This window comes from Symphalangus syndactylus, chromosome 23 (assembly GCF_028878055.3).
Source record: "Symphalangus syndactylus isolate Jambi chromosome 23, NHGRI_mSymSyn1-v2.1_pri, whole genome shotgun sequence".
Classification (NCBI taxonomy): domain Eukaryota; kingdom Metazoa; phylum Chordata; class Mammalia; order Primates; family Hylobatidae; genus Symphalangus; species Symphalangus syndactylus.
In genome coordinates, this window is record NC_072445.2 from 26,276,370 (window position 1) to 26,300,407 (window position 24,038).

General features: G+C 43.0%; 1 protein-coding gene and 1 pseudogene across 1 annotated transcript; both read right to left on the reverse strand.

Moving 5' to 3' along the window:
- Window positions 1–747: 747 nt before the first annotated feature.
- Window positions 748–23,888, reverse strand: GCM1 (glial cells missing transcription factor 1). The gene is made up of 6 exons (XM_055262844.2): window positions 23,801–23,888; window positions 20,562–20,772; window positions 7,875–8,127; window positions 5,799–5,911; window positions 4,595–4,723; window positions 748–2,728 (listed from the first exon to the last, which is right to left on the reverse strand). Exons 2-6 carry the CDS (start codon window positions 20,634–20,636, stop codon window positions 1,988–1,990), a joined length of 1,311 nt encoding a protein of 436 aa, XP_055118819.1. The 5' UTR covers window positions 20,637–20,772; window positions 23,801–23,888; the 3' UTR covers window positions 748–1,987.
- LOC129473905 (uncharacterized) lies at window positions 22,876–22,977 on the reverse strand (annotated as a pseudogene).
- Window positions 23,889–24,038: the final 150 nt, after the last annotated feature.

Below are 24,038 nucleotides of genomic sequence, written 5' to 3' on the forward strand. Positions count from 1 at the left end.
TCCAGGCTGGAATGCAGTGGCACAATCATGGCTCAATGATTTGATAAGCATCGACCTCCCTGACTCAAGTGATCCTCTTGCCTCCCAAGTAGCTGAGACTACAGGTATGCATGACGACACCCAGCTAATTTTTAATTTTTTGTAGAGATGGGGTCCCGCTATGTTGCCCAGGCTGGTCTGAACTCCTGGGGTCAAGCGATCCACCCGCCTTGGCCTCCCAAAGTGCTGAGGTTACACGTGTGAGCCACCATGCCTGGCCAATATATAAGTTTTATATATAGTCTTGTCACTTAGACAAACGAATTTAGAAGATTTGAACAAATCTAAATGTTTATCAATAGGGACTATTTAATTACAATAGTCATGTAATGCATAATGCACCATTAAAATGAAGCAGCTGTGATCCTATATGCTTATAAGAACTTAATGCTCAAATTGATTCCTAAAACGACAAAAACCATATTAGAAATGAATCTGATATGATACCACTTATGTCATCTCTCTCTCTCATATATATATAAATATATTTTATATATAAAAGATATGTGTGTATTTTATGTAATGTATTTCCTACACATTACATATAATTATATACATGCAGAGAACATCTCTAATATCTGGAATAATAGACAAGAAACTAGTCAGTGTTGCAGAGAGGAGACTAGAACTAGGAGACTTCTTTTTTTTTCACTTTTGAATTTTGTATCATGTGCATCTGTTACTATTCTAATAAAGGAGAAGGAATCATTTATTTTAAAAATACTTGTTTATTGCATGGTTCTCTCCAGATTTTATGTCTAGGCTTACTTTTATTATAAAGTACTTCGGCAAAGAAGAGAAACTGGCATTCAAACATGGCCGGCCAATCATCGCCAGGCTAATTGCACAAGAGCTTCTCTAAGCAAATATTTCTCACCTATTACAAACCCCACATTGATATAGGTGCCACAAATAATAAATGGGACAAAACAGAAGCCCCTGTGCAAGGGGAAGTCAGTGAGGAAGAGGGAAGGAAAGGAGAGGCAAGGAGACCACGCACATCACTAGTATTTCTCTTCATATGGCAATTTAACATTGCTGTTCTTTGTCTTTATGAAAAATGGGGTTAGGTCAGGTTCCTTGTCATCACAAGTCTTAGAAATCATCTAGAAAACATGTATTTTACACACTAATCTCACAACTAGACAACATATTCAGTACTTCAGTGGTAGAATCTTCAGCTTTTCACACCTTAGGCAGTTCTTCCACCATCTATTTCTGTTTCTTCATTCTCCGTTCCTAAGAAGGCATAGATGAGGTCCTCGATAGGTGAGCATTTCACATGTCTGCTCCATTTCATTTGCAGCAACGACAATGAAAACCCAACATGCAATGTGGCTGAGGTGCTGGGAACCCCAAACAATGTGGGGGAAAAAGCAGAGGGCGTTTCACATACCAGACGGGACAGGTTTCCATTCCTTACTAAGGGTGGAAGTACTAGAGTGGAGGAGAAGAAGCCAAAAAAATTACTCATGTGAAGAAAAAAGCCTTGTCAGCCGGGCGCAATGGCTCACGCCTGTAATCCCAACACTTTGGGATGGTGAGGTGGGCAGATCACTTGAGATCAGGAGTTCGAGAGCAGCCTGGCCAACATGGCAAAACCCTGTCTCTACTAAAAATAGAAAAATTAGCCAGGCGCAGTGGCAGGCGCCTGTAATCCCAGCTACTCAGGAGGCTGAGGCAGGAGAATCACTCGGACCAGGGAGGCAGAGGTTGCAGTGAGCTGAGATGGCGCCACTGCATTCCCACCTGGGCAAAAGAGCGAGACTCTGTCTCAAAAAAAAAAAAAAAAAAAAAAAGAAAGAAAAAAAGAAAAAGAAAAAAGCCTTGTCTACTGCTTCTCATGATTCTCATTTATCTGTGGTTATGTTTTAAAAATTATTTCCTAAGGAAATTCAGCCCTTCCCCATTTTTGAGGGGCGGGGGTGCACATAGTGAAAGATTTGGGTCATCTCAAAGGACACAGGTTCAGAAGCATCTCATTGTTGCAGTGATCCAAACCCAAGTATGTCATTTCTTCCTCAAAATCCCATTTGCTGCTCTTGCTTGGCAGTGAATATTGCTGATGAGGATGAGAGGCGTAGGTGAAGAGAAAGGGGTCTTCCTGAGGTGAATGGTACGCAGGGGACTGGACATAGCTGTTAAAATCCACGTGTACTTTCTCTTCATAAAGATTACCCCCTGGATTTGGCCATAATGGGGGACAGCCAGTTTTGGCCGCGGGTGGCTCCAATGGAAGCTGCTGGTAAAAGGGTTCTGAAGAGTTTTGGGAAGGAGAGAAGCTGCAAGGCCAGCTGGTCAGAGGAAAAGGATAATTGGAATAACAGTTGTCACTAAGATGATTTCTCCCCAAAGCAGCATTTTTACTCCACGTTTGTAGATCGCCATGATCAGAGTACACTGCGGAGGCAGAAGGAGGAAGCAGGTCTCCACTACTGTAGGGTCTGCTACTGGACAATTTGCGCTTTTCATAGAGCTTCGTGGGGTCCACAGTGGAAGTCTGGTCAGTCAGATCTGTGATTCCTCCCAGACCATAACTCTTGGAGAAGGAAAAGCAATCATTTAGTGAGTTCTGCTGAGGAGTGTTAGCGATTAAATGTCCACTGTAACTACCAGGCAATTGGACGCCTTCCTGGAAAGACCAAGTTAAAGGTAAACTCCCCTGACTTTGTGTTTCACCTGGAAGAGACTGGAAAGGAAAGTGAAATGCTCGTGTTAATAAGTTAAGCAAATCAAAACCACTACCATAGGCATCCATGAGTTACTCTGTACAAATAAGAGCTCCATCAGATTTTCCTCATTCCTTACACATTAATACTTGATGCACAAACGCATGCAGCAGCTTGACCACAACCACGAAACACTTGAAAAAAGCAAAGGCTGCCTCTGTTTCCATGTTAAAGCTTGCTAACCAGTAAGAGCCAAATTTCCGTACATTCTGTAGAGACATGAGTGTGTTTAAGATGTTTCACACTCAAACACAAATCTGATATCCTAATTGCTTTTTATTTATTCTTTTTTTTTTTTTTTTTTTTTTTTTTGAGATGGAGTCTCGCTCTGTTGCCCAGCCAGGCTGGAGTGCAGTGGCACGATCTTGGCTCACTGCAACCTCCACCTCCCGGGTTCAAGCAATTCTCATGTCTCAGCCTCCCAATAGCTGGGATTACAGGCGCCTGCCACCATGCCCAGCTAATTTTTGTATTTTCAGTAAAGATGGGGTTTTGCCATGTTGGCCAGGCTGGTCTCGAACTCCTGACCTCAAGTGACCCACCCGCCTTGGCCTCCCAAAGTGCTGGGATTACAGGCATAAGCCACAGTGCCTGGCCTCTAATTGCCTTTTTGAGAAACTTATAAGGAACTATTTACAGAATATCAAAGGATAACTTCAAAGGTTTATATTATACTCAGCACAGCTCTCAGGGGCCTCTGTCTCTCAACGTTTCCTCCCTTGAGTTTTCTATTTCTTAGTGCTGGCTGGAGTGTGAGAGACCATGGTTGCTGTTGTTTTTTTCTTTTTCCTTTCCGCAAGAGATTTTTCTCTGAATTCATGGGAATTTTGTGGAAAAATAAATCAGACCTCTAGAACACGAGTGGTACATTCATTTATTTTTCTAAATGGAGGAAGTGTATTGTTCTTTAGTTAATCATTAAAAAAAGGATCTGGTTGAGAATTAAGTTATGCTCTTGTTTAGGTAAAACTACTAGCTGTTTAGGGGATACTTTTCGGGGGTAGAGAAGAAGGGCTGTGACCAGGTAGATTGAATGAGAGACCGAAATGTCACTTGACTTGTCCCATGGCTGGGAGAAAGGATGAGGAAATAGCCATTTGCGTTTCGGGGGCTCGTATTTCCCTACAACAGACCCACATTATAATTTTTTTAAATAAAGTACATTTACAGCCTCTAGAGATGGACCAGCTCCATCTCTGTTCTCCCAAAAAGAAATGTGCAACTTTGAACAGTAGAAAAAGTATAGGAACTACTATCAATATTAAACAGACAAATGCAAAAAAACCTACGATCTGCTGCCCATAAAGCAGTGGACTTCACATCACAGTTTGTCTATGGGGAGTAGCCTCCACTCCACTATTGCCACCCTGGGACAGCTATCATTTTCGGAAATTGCTTGCTTATTTCATCTTGGTAGAGTGTGCTAAGAAAACAATCTGTTTGGGGACGTATGGAAATTCAGGACGGCGGGGAGGGGGCAGGCGGTGAAATGCATAAGGCTACTATTTTGTGGAGTTGTTTCAATTGTTTTTGGTTCTTGCCAAATATAAGTTAAGTGCTAATTCAAGTTTCTCTTTGTAATTGTAGTAGGGAAGATGATTCTCCAATTACATGGACTTTATGGTTCAGAGCATGCTACAAAGATGGTAGAAAGTAAGAGTGAAGCCTCAGATTTAATTTCTTTGGCAGATGCTTGTTTGCAGACAAGCCTGATAATCTATGATTTCTGGCTTTCCTGTGTCAGCAGGGGACCCAGGAAATCTACCGCCCCCAGCACAGGCGTGGCAAGCTACTGCATGTATTGAACATACATAATGAAGGATTACCCTGGTCTCTGTGCTCCCCTTCAGGCTCAGTGAGACGGAGGAAGGTGCTGTGTTCACTTTCTTCATGGCTCTTCTTGCCTCAGCTTCTAACTTGGTTTCTGGTTTTGGATGATCATGCTCTCCCTTTGACTGAAATGAGACAAGGAAGTAGAAAGGAAATGATATAACACTAACTAGACTGTGCTTCATGGTGTTATCAGTTTTTATTTACTGTGTGTCCTGCCCCCGGGGTGGTGTTGCAGTTGCCTGTGGTAGCAAGACTGGATGAACCTCTGAAGGCGCTCCCAAGCCCACCATGCTCCCGCCTGCCTGCCTCTCACCCACCCAGCAAAGCCATAATCACAGTGCTAAGTAACCCTTATTAAATGCTTCCTGTGGTATGTGCCAGACACAAATAAACACCCTGTGTGCCTTATATCTCGTTTCGTCTTCAGCACAACCCTTGAGGTACATACCATTATTATCACCCCCAGTTTACAGAACAGGAAACTGAGGCATGGAGTGATTATGCCAGCTGGATAACCTCCTCTAGAAGTGAGGGACCTAGGATTCCCCTACCTGGAGCTGGCCAAAGCTGAGAGTCAATAGTTAAACATTCAGGAATTTTGTAGGCTGATTGTTAAAAATGACTGCTGGCTTGAAATCAGCCACGGTGAGAATATTTCCATCACAGAAGTTGGCAAATGCTACAAATCAGGACATTTTCTTTTTGCAGAGCTGGTTTGCCAGCATCTCACTAATTCAAACCCAGGCGGTCTGAGTCAGGGTCCATTCTTCACCACTTTTGGTGCCACTGCCCCATTAGTACTCTTACACATTCTACAGAAAACTGGGACGTGGAAGAGGAAAGCCACCTGCTCAGGTTTACAGAGCGAGTAAAAAGTCAGAGCTGGTGTTCAAACTCAGATTTGCTAAAGGCTACCAGCAGCGTGCAGCGTGCGGCATGCTTAGAAGCACTGTGCTAACCTCAGTGTGACTAGATCAGCTGCCGCTTCTCCTGAGGAGTGGAAGCAGAGACAGCCAGCTCCCCTTCTAGAGCTCCCCAGCACTTCAAACATCTATTAGAAGGCGGGGGACAGACACCTGCTCTCTTAGAGTGTGAGCCCTCGGGGATGGTGCAGGATCTCACTCACAGGTGCATCTCTAGCCTCTGGTGAAACTCCTCAGTAATGAAACTCTCACGTAACTAACTCAAAAATCCAACCTGGAAAAATATAAAGCGTCCGTCGTGCCTCCAGAAGTTGGTGACCGGGAAGCCCCCATGACCTCGGCAAGGGATGAGCTTCAGAGGCCCGTCACAGTTGGGACAGCGTTTCCCTACAAAAGAGCAGAGGAAAATGACCACACCTGGCTGAACCATGTCAGTTGTTGACTCCTGTGCAGTCTTGAAGATTTTAGCCCTGACTCAAGGATGGCAGAGGATAAATCTGGGCAGAGTTTCATGGGCTGAAATCCACTAGATATTACCCCTGACCCTCAGAAGCCTGGTCACCAAAATGGCCCAGATGGGTCTCACACATGGATAGGGGAAGTGGTTGCCTACCAAGCAGGATATTTCACAGGTCAGGGCAAAGCTCTTCTGAGCAGAAAACCCCTCCCTACTTATTTAGTGATATTTGAAATTCTGACCAGGCACAGTGGCTCACACCCATAATCCCAGCACTTTGGGAGGCCAAGGCAGGCGGATCCACCTGAGGCCGGAAGCTCGAGACTAGCCTGGCCAATATGTGAAATCCCATCTCTACTAAAAATACAAAAATTAGCTGGGTGTGGTGGTGCACACCTGTAGTCCCAGCTACTCGGGAGGCTGAGGCAGGAGAATCGCTTGAACCTGGGAGGTGGGGGTTGCAGTGAGCCAAGGTGGCGCCAATGCACTCCAGCCTGGGTGACAGAGTGAGACTCTGTCTCAAAAATAAAAAAGAGAAGTTATTTCACCTCACAATTAGAACTAAGGGTCAAGGGGCCAAGCTACATGGGAGAGTGAATGCAGCTACTACATTTTCACAGGTGTAAATGACTGATACCAGGTCCTGACCTAAGCGCAAGTTTTGAAAACAAACTACTGGGAAAAATATAAAGTAACTTGAGGTTTGAAGTAGGCAAGGTACAGGGCACGCTGAATGCATCTATTTCATAATCATGTGAATGTGTTTTAGAAAATGAACAAATATCTCAGCACATGATTATGGTGTGAACCTAAATGAATGGAATTGAGTCTAACCTTTCACAGCTGCCACTCCACATTAACGCACACACTGAGATCACTTAGGGACCCACAAGAGGCCCAGTGGCAAGTCCAATAAACTACTTTCTTCTAAATTTTACATGGGTCATTGATGAATTAACATTAACCCCTTAAGCGATACATTTTTCCTTTTATTTTTGGATGGAGTCTGTCACCCAGGCTGGAGTGCAGTGGCACAACCTTGGCCCACTGCAACCTCTGCCTTCTGGGTTCCAGTGATTCTCCTGCCTCAGCCTCCCGAGTAGCTGGGATTACAGGCGCACGCCACCACGCCCGGCAAATGTATGTGTGTGTGTGTGTGTGTGTGTGTGTGTGTGTGTGTGTGTTTTAGTAGAGATGGGTTTTCACCATGTCGGGCAGGCTGGTCTCGAACTTCTGACCTCAGGTGATCTGCCTACCTCGGCCTCCCAAAGTGCTGGGATTGTAGGCGTGAGCCACCGTGCCCGGCCATTTTTCCTCTTTTTTGGAGACAGAATCTCACTCTGTTGCTCGGCCTGGAGTGCAGTGGCTCCATTATGGCTCACTGCAGCCTTGACTTTCCAGGCTCAAGCAATTCTCCTGCCTCAGCCTCTGGAGTAGCTGTGACCACAGGCATGTGCAACTACACCCGACTAATTTTTAAATTTTTTTGTAGAGGTTGGCGTCTCCTTATGTTGCCCCAGCTGGTCTGGGACACCTGGGCTCAATTTATCCTCTCATCTTGGCCTCCCAAAGTGCTCAGATTACAGGTGTGAGCCACCACACCTGCCATCTTCCCTTTAACAGGAGCCTTCAGTCCAGTGCCTTGGCAAAAATGCCAAGGAGGCATTTTTGATGGTGGGTGCTCTGGGTATGGCAGATATGTGGGGTCCTTGCTGGAGCACAAGGGGTCTGGTTGCTTCCCCTCCACATGCTCCATGTCAGAACAGCCTTGGCTGCCACTACACTCCAGGGTGACGGTTTTGCCCTTGGGCGGTGCTGGGACACAGTGACCCATCTGGCAGGGGCATCTGAGGGATGCCAGCTTTTTTGCTGGTGCCACTAAGCTCTACTCACTCTGCTGCTTCTGCCGGGCCTTGTCACAGATGGCAGGTCTCAGGTAGATCTTGCGCCCCTCCTCTGCGAGGCAGTCGCGGCCGCACACCACCACACCCAGGCAGGACTTCTTGAGGATGCGGGAGTTGTGGTTGTTGGTATTGCGCATGGCCCAGCTGCTCAGGTGCCGCTGCGCATTCTTGTCCTCCGAGCTGTAGATGTGTTTGGCATAGGAATCTGGCCACTCCTGGAACCAGTCGGTTTTTTTCACGTTCTGATAGAAACACAAAAGATACAACTATAGTTTAAGCTAGAAAACACAGCTGTCACCAACTGCGGAGTGAGTAGATGGGAAGGAAGTTTTGGCATTCAGGAGCTGGGCAAGAGACTTTTGGCAAAAGCCTCCCTACATTTAATTCTGACAGTGGGATCAGCGAGCCCAGCATGACAGTGGCAACTGAGTGCTGTGTCTGTCAGGCATTCAGCCGCTGTGAGTTCCATCTGATTGACACTTCCCTAGCCCTCAGTGACACAAGTAACGACCATTTCTCAGTAGGAATTTTTGAAGGTTAAGTAATACTATGCTCCTACACAATAACTATGGAAAACAGGGCCCGGTGTGGTGGGGTGTGCTTGCAGTCCTAGCAAGTCAGGAGGCTGAGGTGGAAGGATGGCTTGAGGCCAGGGGTTCAAGACCAGCCTGGGCAACATAGCAAGACCCCCTTCTCTAAAAACTCAAAATAGGCCAGGCGCGGTGGCTCAAGCCTGTAATCCCAGCACTTTGGGAGGCCGAGACGGGCGGATCATGAGGTCAGGAGATTGAGACCATCCTGGCTAACACGGCGAAACCCCGTCTCTACTAAAAATACAAAAAATTAGCTGGGCGTGGTGGCGGGCGCCTGTAGTTCCAGCTACTCGGGAGGCTGAGGCAGGAAAGTGGCGTGAACCCGGGAGGCGGAGCTTGCAGTGAGCCGAGATCGTGCCACTGTACTCCAGCCTGGGGGACAGAGCAAGACTCCGTCTCAAAAAAAAAAAAAAAAAAAAAACTCAAAATAAACTGTGGAAAACATTGTGGCGGGATAGTGAGATAATGTCTCATACCACGCTGTGGTTACCTTACTGGGAGTCACACAGGTTTATGCAATGTCACCAGAGATAAGCAGTGGGAGAGATGAAAAGCCCTGGTTCAGAGAGATCAAAGAGCCACTTTCTTCCCCAGAGATTTTCTTCCTTTATCTTTAACCCTACATGCACGTGCCTCAAACATGACAAGGGAGTAAGAAAGAGCTTGTTTTGACTGAAAGCATCTCTGTTATTGCCCAGGATTGGCGCTATGCCCCGTGTATGAACATTTGACTAAACTCTCCTTTAAAACATCACAGACAAGGAGGGTTGTCACTCAACGGACAAAGTTTCCATTTGCAAGATGAAAAGGTTCTAGAGCTCCTTTGCACAACAGTGTACATGTAGTTACCACGACTGTACTATGCACTTAAACATGGTTAAGATGGTAAATTTTAAGTTGTGTTTTCGACCAAAATAAAATAATAATTAAAGAAAGGCCAGGGACACCGGACACTCAGTCCTTATAGCATACATTATTTTGCTCTCTGTACCTCTGTTTCTTCATCTGTAATATAGGGATAATGAGACCCGCCTACCTGAAGAGTTGTTCTGAAGATTAAATATGATTATATATATTAAATACTTCTCACAGCACCTAGCATGCTGTAAGCTCTAAATAATTGTTAGTCACTGATGCTGCGGCTCATATTCCCAGGCCCTACATTGGTGCACAGATGCTGCATTTGACAGACCCTTCCTTGTTCTTAGAAAGAGAATCAGCAAGCAGTGTCAGCACTCAAACTTAGGCTGTGCCCATGCCCTATGGCTTTCAGAGACTTAGCATGGTGTAAGAACATTTTTCATCTAGAAGGTTCTAGAAGGTCAAAATAGAAGATTCTAGAAGGTCCAGAAGAAGAGACTAGGGTGCTTCTTCTTTGCTTTACCAACCAGAAAGCACAGCCCACAATATAAAAAAAAAAGACAAATTTTAGAAGAAAAAAGTAAATGTCAGTGTCAGGATTGATGGGCATTTATTGAGTTAGAATTCAAATTTAGAACATGCCAAAGAGCTGTGTAACTTGAGACTCTGGGCAAGTAACTTTGTCTTTAAAGCCTGTTTTGCTCTTCTCTAAAACTGAAACATCGATTAAAACTGCCTCACAAAAGTGCTGTGAAGAGCAGATGTGTTGTAAACTATAGATTCCATATAACGATACTTGTTGAATGTAATGTCATGGGGCCTGAGGTGGTCTGAGGAAATATAAATGAGAGGTTTTAGGTACATACAGGGTAGTACTGTTTAGTGGTTAAGAGCTGCAGTGTGCAAACTAGGGCCCATGGGCCAAATCCTGCCCATTGCCTGTTTTTGTAAATAAAGTTTTATAGGAACACATCTATGTTCATTAACTTGAATGTTGTCTATGGATGTTTTTACACCACCACAGCAGAGACTGTATGGCCCACAAAGACTACAATATTTACTATCTGACTCTTCACAAAGAGTCTGCGATTCCTGGCTGCAAGCTTGGACTCTGGAGGTACACTGTCTTTCTGGATATGAGTCTTAAGGAAGTTCTTTTCTTCTCAGTGCCTCTGTTTCCTGCTCTGTAAAATGGGGTAACGGGAGTACCCCACAGGGAGGTTTTGAGGACTTACTGAATTAACATACACAATGCACTTAAAATAGTGCCTCACCACAGCAGGTTCCACCTCAATGTTAACTGTTATTCTACCAGATCTGGAACTGCCCTCAGCCAGAGGGCAATGTGGTTGTAAGAGTCACTGGCTTTTGGGAGAGAGAAGACCCAGTAGAGGTCACTTCATGCTTTAAATCTTGCCAAGCCAAATGCAAGATAAGAGTCCAAGTCCCAGCTGGGTGCGGTGGCTCGCACCTGTAATCCCAGCACTTTGGGAGGCTGAGGCAGGTGGATCACCTGAGGTCAGGAGTTCGAGACCAGCCTGCCCAACATGGCAAAACCCCGTCTCTATTAAAAATACAAAAAATTAGCCGGGCGTCGTGGTGGGCGCCGGTAATCCTTGCTTCTTGGGAGGCCGAGACAGGAGAATCTCTTGAACCTGGGAGGCGGAGGTTGCAGTGAGCCAAGATCATGCCACTGCACTCCAGCCTGGGCGACAAGAGTGAAACTGTCTCAATTAAAAAAAAAAAAAAAAAAAAGAGTCCAAGTCCCTATAAAATAAAACCTTAATTGATGCACCTCTTGTTCCACAACCTTCCTTCTCAGGGCATGACAGTGGCTGGCCCTTTGTGTGCTGTGCTGTAACTACTGCGGTTTGGGAAGGAGGAAGGGTATAAATAATAGGAGGGTGGCATCTGGAGAAGTTCCCTGTGGTCCATCAGGCAGCTGCAGCAGAGATTCCTGGATGGCCAGGCCAGGATGCTGGTTGGACCATTTGCTTTTTCCAGACTGTCCCCTCTCCTCCCCAATTCTCTGGTAATTTTGGGCTTGCTGAGACTCAACGCCGGGGTGAGAGAAGCTCTGCAGGCAGCATGCCTCCTGCTCTCTCCACCCACCTTCCCTTCCCTTCCTTCCTGCCTTCTTCTGACCCAAAGCTGCAAACAAGGCTGTCTTGTTTTCTGTCAGAGAAATGCCATAGAAAGCATAATAGAGTATTTTATCTTTTGCAATAATAATGTAGGTTAAAACATTAGAATGTCTACTTTTGGCCAGGAATAGTGGCTCACACCTGTAATCCCAGCACTTTAGGAGGCCAAGGCTGGAGGATTGCTTGAGCCCAGGAGTTCAAGGCCAGCCTGGGCAACACAGTGAGACCACGTCTCTACTAAAAAAACAAAACAAAACAAAATTTGAGTGTCCTTTCCTCTAATATTGGACTGTAAAAAACTACTGGTGCACTTGAATTATTCCAATATAAAACACAATTGTCAGGATAGCAGAGATGAGGGCCAGGTGGACTTAGAGGAAAGCTGAGATTTTCATGCTTTAAAGGTGAGTGGCCGCTTTAGGCTGGTCAGAGCCATAGATCCCATGAACCAGAAGGAGTGGAATATATTTGTGAGAACATCTCAGATGTTCTGATTAAAGCAAAGACTCCTTGCCTGTAGAGGAAGAAATGATCTTTACCATCCTTTAAGCTTTTTTCTGACAGTCCCTCCACTGGTACCTTAGTTTTCCAGTTCTATTAATAATGCAGTAATAGCCAGGTGCAGTGGCTCACCCCTGTAATCCCAGCACTTTGGGAGGCCAAGGTGGGTGGATCACTTGAAGCCAGGAGTTCAAGACCAGACTGGCCAACATGGCAAAACCCCATCTCTATCAAAAATACAAAAATTAGTCAGGCATGGTGGCACACGCCTGTTATCCCAGTTACTCAGGAGGCTGAGGCAAAAGAATTGCTTGAACCTGGGAGGCAGAGATTGCAGTGAGCCGAGATCATGCCACTGCACTCCAGCTTGGGTGACAGAGTGCTTTGTCTCAAAAAAAAAAAAAAAAAAAAAAAAGCGGTAATAATATGGACAATGTATGGACTGAGAACATTACTAGGAGTAAATATACTCAAATCAAGCTAGTCTCTGGGCCATTTATTCATGCCTAGTCTTTGACCTGGATGTTTAGTGGGGTCTTTGATGGCTTTTTACACTGAAATTAAGAGAAAACCCAGATCTCAATAACGCAGAGGAACCCAAGTGTCAGATGGATGATTGTGATTTCTGAAACCTGTTAAACCAAGACCTCAGAGAAGTAAAATTTAATAAGAAACAATAATCATTCCTTCATCATGTTTAGCGAATCCCCACAAAATACTTTCTTCTTTTTAGATCCTTTGTTTGTTTTAATTTCTAACTTTTCATGAGTAACTCTTTGTTTTTCCTCTTAGTTAAGAAGTTTATAATTGAAAGGGAGTATTTCTGAGGTTTCCAACATGTAGACCTAGCTAATTTGTATTTTATAATCTCCTGGGTAACATCATTGGGGGGTTAACTGATATTTATATGACTTCTGGGTATAATTTTTCACTAACGGATTTAATCCTCTAACTCAATCAAAATCTTTGTAGCTCTATGCACTTCTAGAACACCCTTCATCCTCACCTCATTCTAATTTATTCAACTACTTGAAGTTTTAAGAGGACATCTGAAGAAATTAAGTATGTATTGTTATATAAAACTAATAAATTAAAATACAAATTCTGAAATAAAGTATCAAAAATATCTACATTATCATATGATCATATTATGAAATTGATTTTCTTTTGGAATATAGTCTGCTCTTGCATAAAGTAAGTATCTTCCAGGTTTTCATTAATTATATAAATAGCTTATTCATTACTTATAAATAAATGTTTCCAAACAGAACAGGAATATCAAACAAACATACTTTAAAGCAAATTATATACAGGTACAAAAATCAGATATTATGGAAAACAGAAAAAAAAACCTTCAACCAATGTTTTGGTTTACATACAACTTTTCAGGAACTTACCTCTTCTGGGCCAACTGGAAATAAAACTCCGAGTGTTACCAAGGAAAAAAATTGAATTCAACAAAATGCTTTTGTGTTTGTTCAAGAATTACTCCTTAGGGCAGGCATGGTGGGGAATGTCTGTAATCCCAGCTACCCAGTAGGCTAAGGCAGAAGGTTGCTTGAGTTCAGGAGTTCAAGACCAGCCTAGGCAAGATAGTAAGACCCCCGTCTCAAAAAAAAAAAAAAAAAAAAGGAATTACTGATTACCCTTTAGACTAATCCTGGTATTTCTTAGTCAAGAGATCAAGACTCAGGACAGGACAGGCGCGGTGGCTCAGGCTTGTAATCCCGGCACTTTGGGAAGCTGAGGTGGGCAGATCACGAGGTCAGGAGATCCAGAGCATCCTGGCTAACACAGTGAAACCCCATCTCTACTAAAAATACAAAAAATTAGCCAGGTGTGGTGGCACATGCCTGTAGTCCCAGCTACTTGGGAGGCTGAGGCAGGAGAATCACTTGAACCTGGGAGGCAGAGGTTGCAGTGAGCTGGGATCGCACCACTGCACTCCAGCCTGGGTGACAGAGCGAGACTCCGTCTAAAAAAATAAATAAATAAATAAAATAAGACTCAGGACAAAGTTCCTTATTTACTCTGAAAACACTAAGTTAGGCCAAGTTACCCCAGCTTTCAAACCTTGTCTGTCTTCTCTTTTTGCTTCCCTTTTCCCTCCACCCAGCTAAGCAAGGGACCTGCTGCAGGGTACCAGCAGATGCAATAATGCTCCTATCTGCATCACACCAGAAGCACAGAGTGGCAGAAGAATTCTGGTCCAAATAGCAGACGCCCCAGTGGTCATGGGAGCCCATATAGGTAGAGCTCTCAGGGAAGTTCAAATGACCCTTGAGGTCAAGGAGAATGTCTGGCAAAGGGGGCAAAGTCATGGGAATCCCCATCAGAACAATGACATGACCTGCTCATACAGGGAGATAATAATTGACAAGAAATCCACAGTCTGGTTTACCTGTTAGCTCCCTAGCACCAAGACACATCTGAGTACTACAACTGGCTTGTTCTGATTACATGTGGCCACATGGATTCACAGAGAGAGCTCAAATATTCATGTTTGCTCACAATTTGGGGCTTATCTTTTGCAGAGACAAAGGAAGTTTGGCTGGCTAAAATCATAGTCCAGGAATGAACTAATCAGAACTGTGGCCCCTTTGCAGTTGACTTTACTATTCTATACTAGAGAATGTTCTCTCTACAAAAAAAAAAAAAAAAAAAATACTTAAACCTTGTAATTTTGTGAGTTAATGGCTTGGGGTGGCTTTGGCCATGGGTTTAATTTGCAAACTGCTCAGTGTGTAGGAACAAAATGATCCAGGGTGTTTACTGGCTGTGGTGCTATTGGCACAACCTGAACTGAGAGAAGCTGGCTGGTATTTGAAACAGAGTGGGTGCTCTCCTCTCGCTAGTGAAATGGCTACTATTTAAGAGAAAAAGGAACGGAATTGCTTCCCAATTTTCAACCAGAAGAAAATAATTCTTAGAGATTCAAAGTTCTCTCAAGTATTACGATCAGTACTAACGAGAGTGTGACACTCTCCAGGACCATGTAATCCACATTTTAAATCAAGACTAAATCAACACCAGACATTTGCTGCTTGGATCAAGCAAATCTTAAAGCAATTAGATTTGACCTTTCTAGGTACAAATGTAATTTAAGGGGAATAGGAAGGGAAAGCACAATTGGTGCTCCCCTTACATTGGCTTGAAATAAAGACACTTTTATCAATAATGGTTTAAGTTGGCCGGGCACAGTGGCTCATGCCCGTAATCCCAGCACTTTGGGAGGCTGAGGCAGGCAGATCACTTGAGGCCAGGAGCTCGAGACCAGTCTGGCCAACATGGTAAAACCCCATCTCTACTAAAACAATACATATACATAAAAATTAGCCAGGCATGGTGATGCGCGCCTGTAGCCCCAGCTACATGGTAGGCTGAGGCATGAGAATCGCTTGAACCTGGGAGGCAGAGAGGTTGCAGTGAGCTAAGATCACACTACTGCACACTCCAGCCCAGGCAACAGAGAGACTCTTGTCTCCAAAAAAAAAGATTTGAGTCAAGTGCCCGCAGTTCTGGGCTGGCTTCCCACAGGTTATATTGAAGAGAAATGGAATCAAAATAGAGAAATGGCCAGAAAAAGGTGAAATGAGTATTTGTAAAGACATACACAACATAAAGGTGGCAACATACAGGAAACAAATACAAGAGAGGAAAGATTTACTGAGGACAAGTGGAGGTGGAAGAATTGAGGCCTTTCTAAGTCCTAGGATCTGATCCTGACACTTCCCAGCCCAGCAAGACTAATGGCTTTCTACTACCTGTAAAGCAACAGAATCCTCTTAGGATGGCCTGCTTCCAAACCACCAGTAGCCCCCAAAATCTTCATGATGAACACTTGTGCACAACTCTCTAAAGTGTGAACATTTGAGTCTTCAGACCCTGGTTCCCAACGAGGACGTTGAAAGTCAACACCCTTGCCAGGATGGTTGTATGGAAATGGCTTGTGTAGTATCAAGCAGAGTGTAATGCAACTCATTATATTATGTTTCTTTCCTGTTGTCCAGACCAGCATGTTTCCTAAATTCAGACTGTTGCTATAGTTAATGATATAAATAATAGATGATTGATCTAATTTTTTTTTTCTCTAACCTTACACAAACTCTTCTGGCGTTGCTCCCCATGCCAGAGTCATGTTGAATTACACACTCCTTCTTTCAAACTCCTCTAGCATTTTTCTACATGGCATTGATTCTCTATTTAAGCAGTAATCTTGTTCCACTAGCCCAGAAGATCATGAGCATTTCCATGGAAGTTAACGTAGCTTAATGGCCCCAGTATCCCTGAGCCTACTGCAGTGTCTCCCGCATTTCAGTTTCTCAAAAATGTCTGATATCTTAGTGAGGACATCACTGCTCACTGTTGTCAAAATTAACCCATAAACCTTGATGTATCTGAACTATTTAAAGACACATGGAGTTTCTCAGACCAGAAGATGCAACTGGTATTTGGGTAATCATTTTGAAATTTGAAGGGCCGGGCGTGGTGGCTCACACCTGTAATCCCAGCACTTTGGGAGGCCGAGGCGGGTGGATCACGAGGTCAGAAGATCGAGACCATCCTAGCTAACACGGTGAAACCCCGTCTCTACTAAAAATACAAAAAATTAGCCGGGCACGGTGGTGGGTGCAAGTAGTCCCAGCTACTCAGGAGGCTGAGGCAGGAGAATGATGTGAACCCGGGAGGTGGAGCTTGCAGTGAGCCGAGATAGTGCCACTGCACTCCAGCCTGGGCGACAGAGCGAGACTCTGTCTCAAAAAAAAAAAAAAAAAAAGGAAGAAACTTGAAGCCCGGGTGCAATGGTTCATGCCTGTAATCCTAGTATTTTGGGAGGCTGAGGTGGGCAGAACTCTTGAGTCGTGGGGTTCGAGACCAGCCTGGGCAACATGGCAAAACCCCATCTCTACTAAAAAGACAAATAATTTGCTGGGTGTGGTGGTGCACGCCTGTAGTCCCCACTATTCTAGAGGCTGGGTTGAGAGAATCACCTGAGCCCAGGAATTCAAGGCTGTTGTGAGCTATGATTGCGCCACTGCACTACAGCTTGGGTAATGAGAGTGAGACCCTGAAAAAAAAAAAGAAAAAAACAAAAGAAAAAGAAAGATGGAAGGAAGGAAGGAAAGAGAGAGAAAGAAACTTGAAACTTGAAGCATCTGAAAGGATAAACAGAAAAGGAATTTTCCTACGTGTTGTATAACTAATAATACTGGCAAGAATATAAAATTATGAAATATAAACTATAAATGATCTAGATCGATGGGACAGAGAGTGAAATTAGAGAAATTTATAATCATAACAAGCCATTGCATTTGATTCTTTAAATCACATTTGTTAAATGCCAAAAAGGTAGTCTGGGGAACATCAACCCCTGAAGGGCTTCAGGAAAAAAGTTTCATGGTCAAAAATAAGTTGGGTTAATACTGCCTAATACAGCCTCCTTTGGAGAACACCAATGCACAGGATGGTGAAAAAGACTCCAAGCCTGCAGTCAAGAAATCTGTTTAACCTTGTTGAACTTCATATTGCTCTTTTTCTTTCTTCACAGTACCTATTAAAATTCCATGTAACTTGTACTCTACAGAATATATTTAGGGAACACTATTCTAAACATCTTAGAGACTGAGGCAGGATATGTGGAGAATTACTATTTTCATTCTACAGGAGGTAACTAAGACTTAAGAAAATCAATTTCTCCAGGCTCACACAGATTCTAAACAATGGAGCCATTCATTAATGAATTCCATGTTCAACATTGGTTGTTTCATACACGTCAGGCACTGTGCTAGGCACAAGGCTGACATTTCTAGAATTCTAGACTATTAGAACTAATAGGTACATACCAGACCATTTGGCGCAACCCCCTCATTTTCAGAGAGGAAGGGAAGTTTCAGAAAAGGTAAACAACTCAAGGCTCTCCAAAAAAAAAAAAAGGAGATGGAACTAGAATTCAAATCTAGGGCATTTGGCTCCAAGTCCTGTACTTTTCATAGTACACCCCTCTGTCTCTGGATATGCTCATACAATATAAAATCTAATGTCTGGAAATCTTTCCAAGAGCTCAAGTGTTTCTTGATCTGATGACAAAGCTAGCATAAACCCAGACGAGGATGGTATTCTCTCTACTCAGGAAATACTAAGGAATATTTGCATTTTAACTCATTTCCCTGACATATTTCACAAATTGGAAGACACTTAGCTATTTCCATGAGCAATCTTAGTACTTTTTAATGAACTATAAATACATTTCTAAAACCAAATGTGCATTTTTTGTTATAAACTTCTCAGTTTAATGTCCTGGGTAGCTGCAAACACTTTCATTTTTGGAAATTCATGTTGGAACATGAACTTTTATGAGACTCAAGTTTCTCTATAGGAAAGAGGTCTTCATCTCTTGTTTATGGATCTGATGAAGAATCTCGTCCCAGAAAAAAATGCCTGTTAAGACACAGTGTCACCCACCATTTCATGGGGTTCTCAAACTCACTAAAACTCTTGCTCTAGAATGTGACATTGTAAAGTCTTCTACGTATCTGTTTACTTCAACTCTTGATTTCGTGTCTGTCCAACTTCTATTTGGGTGTTGCAATCATGAAGCTAGAAATAGGTGAAAATATGGGTCCTGGAGCCAAGAGTAATTAAAGTTTACTTTAAAGTTTCCCCACAACAGTGACAATAACTGTAATACTAATTAAGAGCAACAACAAACACAAATCCCTAAAATCGATATTTGCATGATTCAACCGTGGTTTCTAGAACCATTTGTAAATGGATGGAAAGTGGGGCACACTTTCTGTTCTCCAGCTCTGTCCCAAGATCTGCCAAGAGAGGATATAGATGTGGGGTCGGGGGTGGTGGGAGGGGTAGAGGGGGTGGGGTTGGAAGTTAACAAAAAGCATAAAGAGAAACAAAAGGAAGTCTTCGTTAGAAATTCTGGAACAGTTACAAAGAGAGAGGAATCTCTATTCCCTCTCCCCTGCTTCTGATAATTCAAATTCCTTATTACCCAGAATCGGGCAGACTGGATTGACTTTTTCATGACTTGGTACTGGTGGTGTCCAGTCCTAGCCTTCTAGTCACCTTTTCAAACAACTTCTAGTGAAAGCATCTTAAATGTTAACAAAGGAAGTCAAGGAAGTAAACAGTGATACATGTCGAAAATCAGTATTCAGAAACCAATGTGTGCCTATAATTCCAGCTACTTGAGAAGCTGAGATGGAAGGGTTGTTCGAGGCCAGTAGTTTGAGACCAACCTGGGCAACATTGTGAGACCCTCCTCTCAAAAAACATTTTTTTTTTCAATTAGCCAGGAGTGGTGGCACATGCGTGTGGTCTCAGCTTCTAAGGAGGCTGAGGCAGGAGGATCATTTGAGCCCAGGAAATTGAAACTGCAGTGAGCTATGATGGTATCACTGCACTCCGGCCCAGGAGACCAGGCAAACCCCATCTTAAAAAAAAAAAAAAAAAAAGTCAATTGCCAAAGAAAATGTGAAATGAAGTCACTATGTCAGTGTATGTATGGTATTTCCAAAATAGGAGGAGAAGAGGCCAGGCTGTTTACGCCTGTAATCCCAGCACTTTGGGAGGCAGAAGCGAGTGGATTGCTTGAGCCCAGGAGTTCAGGACCAGCCTGGGCAACATAGTGAGGCCCTGACTCTACACACACACACACAAATACAAAAATTAGCTGGGTGTGCCTGTGGTCCCAGGTAGGCAGGGGGATCACTTGAGCCCAGTAGTTCAAGACCAGCCTGGGCAACATGGCAAAACCCCATCCCTACAAAAATTACAAAAATTAGCTGGGCATGTTGGCGTGCGCCTATGGTCCCAGCAACTTGGGAGGTTGAGGTGAGAGAATCACTTGAACTCGGGAGGCTGAGGCTGTAGTGAGCTGAGATAGCACTACTGCACTCCAACCTAGTTGACAGAGCCAGACCCTGCTTCAAAAAAAAAAAAAAAGTGGAGGAAGAAGAAAGAAAAGAAAAGAAGAAAGAAAGAAAAAGGAAAGAAAGAAAGAAAGAAAAAGAAAGAAAAAGAAAGAAAAGGAAGAAGGCAGGAAGGCAAGGCAAGGCAAAGGAAATGGAAGAAAGAAAGAAGAGGAAAAAGAAAAAAGGAAGAAGAGCATGCTGTATTCCACAAGAGAACAATATCATCTGGATTCCAGCACATTCCAGTTAGATATGAATCTGAGTTAAAACTATCACTACAGCAAATAAGGTTGTATGAGGACTTGTGCATAACAGTCAATTTATGGCCAAATAAATCATCATGGATTTTATCATACCGTCTAGCCAGAGTGAGTGCAACCTGAGTTACGCCAACTTTGAAAGAGGAGGGAAGTAGAAATTTCTTTGCATCAGCCTCTAAGTGTGGGAGTCTGGTAAGTAAAGACCCACTCAAATCATAGGTCTTGCCGTCTCTTCCTAAAATCCCTCAGTCAGCTGTCTAGCTGAGGCTCTAGGGGAGAGGAATTTACCCAGCTGGAACCCTCACCAATTTCCTTCCATGTCTCCGCATGTTAATAGTCAAGACTTCACAGCCCAATGTTGAAGGCAGATTTTTATAGCAAGTACATACCTGTGGCAGTTTCACATCATTAATATCCCAGCTTAATATCTCTTTGTCTTCAGAATCAAAGTCGTCAGGTTCCATGATAAGGTCGGGCCAGCCAAGGTTTTCACCTATTCGACTCCCCTCAGAAGTGCTTGAGAATTTTGTTCTCAAAGGTTCTTGATATAGCTGGATCGGCCCACTCAAGCACCTTGGACCAGGAGATTGTTCTCTAGGGCTAAAAAATAAGTTATATTAGTATTGGACATTAAAGAGATTTAAAAAAAAAAAAAACCAATGCTCCTTTGCCAGAAAAACCTGTTTCACTGACATTTTTGCAAGTAACAACATATTAGTAAAAAACAAAACGTAGGAACCATAAGTGATTTTACTTAAAACTTGGCCATCGGGAATTAGAAGCATGTGATCACTGCTTTCACCCTTGGGTTTGGGCTTGCTTTCTCATTGCAAGATCCAGGTCGTGAAGGCCTTAGCAGAGACAGTTGTCATCTGTAACCAATGGCTAGGACCTTTTCCTGCTAGGGCAGGAGGACACTGGCTTGGAGTTGTTTCCATAGAAATGCCTTTATAAATTAGCTAATGTGTGGTTGAAGCTGCAAGAGGGGAACATCACATTGAATTTGTCTAGAAAAATATATATATATTTATATATATTTTATATATAAATATATATATTTTATATATACGTATATATTTTATATATACATATATATATATATATATTTTTTTTTTTTTTTGAGATGGAGTCTTACTTCTTCACCCAGGCTGGAGTGCAATGGTGTGATCTCGGCTCACTGCAACCTCTGCCTCATGGGTTCAAGCAACAATCCTGCCTCAGCCTTCCCAGTAGCTGGGATTACAGGCATGTGCCACCATGCACAGCTGATTTTTGTATTTTTAGTAGAGATGGGGTTTCACTCTGTTGACCAGCCTGGTCTTGAACTCTTGACCTCAAGTGATCTACCCACCTCGGACTCCCAAAGTGTTGGGATTACAGGCGTGAGCCACCGCACCCGGCCAGAAAAAAATATATTTGAAAATCCAAATCACCGTAAGGATTAGGTTTGGTCTGCAATAAATCCTGTGTGCACTATATGTCTTCAAATATTATCAACCAATATGCTTATATCTGATTCATGTGAAACAGGGTTTCTTAACTTTGGCACTATTGACATTTTGGACCAGATAATTCTTTGCTGTGGGGAGCTTTTTCATGTTGTAGACTGTTTGGCAGCATCCCTGGTCTCTAGCCATTAGGCGCTAGCAGCCTGTAATCCCAACACTTTGGGAGGCCAAGACAGATGGATCACTTAAGTCTAGGAGTTCAAGACCAGCCTGGGAAACATGGAGAAACCCTGTTTATATAAGAAGTACAAAACACTAGGTGGGCATGGTGGTGCACGCCTGTAGTCCCAGCTACTTTGGGAGGCTGAGGTGGGAGGATCACCTGAGCCCAGGAGGTTGAGGCTGCAGTGAGCCGAGATTGTGTCACTGCATGCCAGCCTGGGTGACAGAGTGAGACCTTGTCTCAAAAAATAAATAAATAAATGAATGAATGAATAAATAAATGAATGAATAAATAAAAGTTTGTTCAAGTGGCATTTCTTCCCTCACGAGAAATACTACTCTAATTTCTAACTATAATTGATTAAAGGAGGTTTACAAAGAAAAAAAGAAAGAAAATTTGAAACATTCTACCCTGAGGAAAAAAATGAATAATTTTGCAGATGAAAGCTACTTGTTAGTAGGATATGAAGTGAAACATGTTCACATGTATAACATTTCATTTATTGGTACTCTTATAAAAACGAGACATAATGATGTTATGTAGAGCTATTTAATAGTGAACTCAAACTATAAGGTAGATTAATAGTCTAAGCTTTGGCAAGACCCATGAACTCTGTTCTTTAGTTTTTATTGTTTTTGTTTTTTTTTTTGAAATGGAGTCTCACTCTTATCACCCAGGCTGGAGTGCAGTGGCGTGATCTCAGCTCACTGTAGCCTCCACCTCTGGGGTTCCAGTGATTCTTCTACCTTAGCTTCCCAAGTAGCTGGGATTACAGGCGCACACCGCCACACCCAGCTAATTTTTGTATTTTTAGTAGAGACGGGGTTTCACCATGTCAACCAGGCTGGTCTTGAACTCCTTTCCTCAGGTGATCCACCCGTCTCTGTCTCCCAAAGTGCTGGGATTACAGGCATGAGCCACTGTGCCCGGCCTGTTCTTTAGTTATTTAGCGTTATATAATGCTAATACTTGTCAATCACTGAACTCTACCAAGGGAAAGTGTATGTATATAAAAGACTGTTGACCTGAACATAAGAATGAAGTTCCTTTTTTTCTTTTTTTTGTGTGCCCGAGATGTCCAGAGAAATTTCTCTGGTAACAAACTATAGAAATGATCCCTGAAAGTATAGTCTTTATAAATGAAGTTCTTGACCATTAAATGACAAGCTAATCGGAGTCTCTTCCTGTCTGTTCCACATACCCACACTGAGCTACAACCTAGTGGTTGCAGAGCATAAAGTTTCTGTTCCCCAACTGAATGTTGATTTTCAAGACTAAATCCTCATGGATTTTAAGTAAAATTCTATGTTTAGGAAACAAACATTGTGTTACTGAAGAAATGATTTCGCAAATTGACTGCAATTCAAAGGACTTAAATAACAAGCATAGACGACGCAGATATAAAGCAGCAGTTCCATGTACTTACCCCGAACAGTAACGATATCGTCTCTGATGGTGCAAATTTTGTTATAACTAATTGGAATAGATCTACTTTTCTAAAACCTTGGGAAATATGATTCATATTTTCAAAAATCAAAAACCTTGTTATAAAGCCTAGGCAATATAGACATAATTCTTTTGTGTTTAAATTAAGGGAAAAATAATAAGGAACATTTTATTACAGAACAACTATGTTACTTTTTAGATTTTTCTCCCGATATTAACATTTGCTAAGCGAGCGAGCATTAATGTAATATTTCCCTAAAAGTTAAAAACAAAACATAGTAAAGAAGAAAAAACCATTTTATAGCCCTTAAGTAACTCTGTTTTCCTCTTCTAGGAATGAAAACCTCCACTTGTGAAGACTCCTTTTTTTAAAGCAACTTGCGCAAAGTATATTCAATTTTCATCATTTCTACAGGAAAAGGAACTAGAACAAATGAAACCCTGTAGGAATGGAGTGGTCGTTGCCACATCCCATACATTTGCCTCTCCACGGGATTTCTGGCTTCCTTACCTTCTAACTTCTTACGGAGAAGCAGACAGCACCGTGTCGTGAAAATCTTACTGCTGGTTCAAGTCCCAGCAGGCTCTGGTCATTTTCTGAGCAGACGCTGTTCCCTATTCCAGGTCAGGGTACACTATGCTAATGAGTTCTGGCAATGGTCCAATCAAAATCTAGATGCTCTAGGCTCTGGATAGGTAAGAGCAGCCTGGGAGTCACTTAACCAGCCTGATTCTTCCCAGAATGCCAG

Excerpts from the sequence above, each read along its gene's own strand:
- GCM1 (XM_055262844.2), bottom strand. The coding sequence starts at position 20,636 with ATGGAACCTGACGACTTTGATTCTGAAGACAAAGAGATATTAAGCTGG. Across the intron at positions 4,724-5,798 it reads GACGCTTTATATTTTTCCAG|TCAAAGGGAGAGCATGATCA; the intron begins GTTGGATTTTTG and ends GTCTCATTTCAG. Across the intron at positions 2,729-4,594 it reads AGGGGAGCACAGAGACCAGG|TCTCTTCCAGGTGAAACACA; the intron begins GTAATCCTTCAT and ends TTTCCTTTCCAG.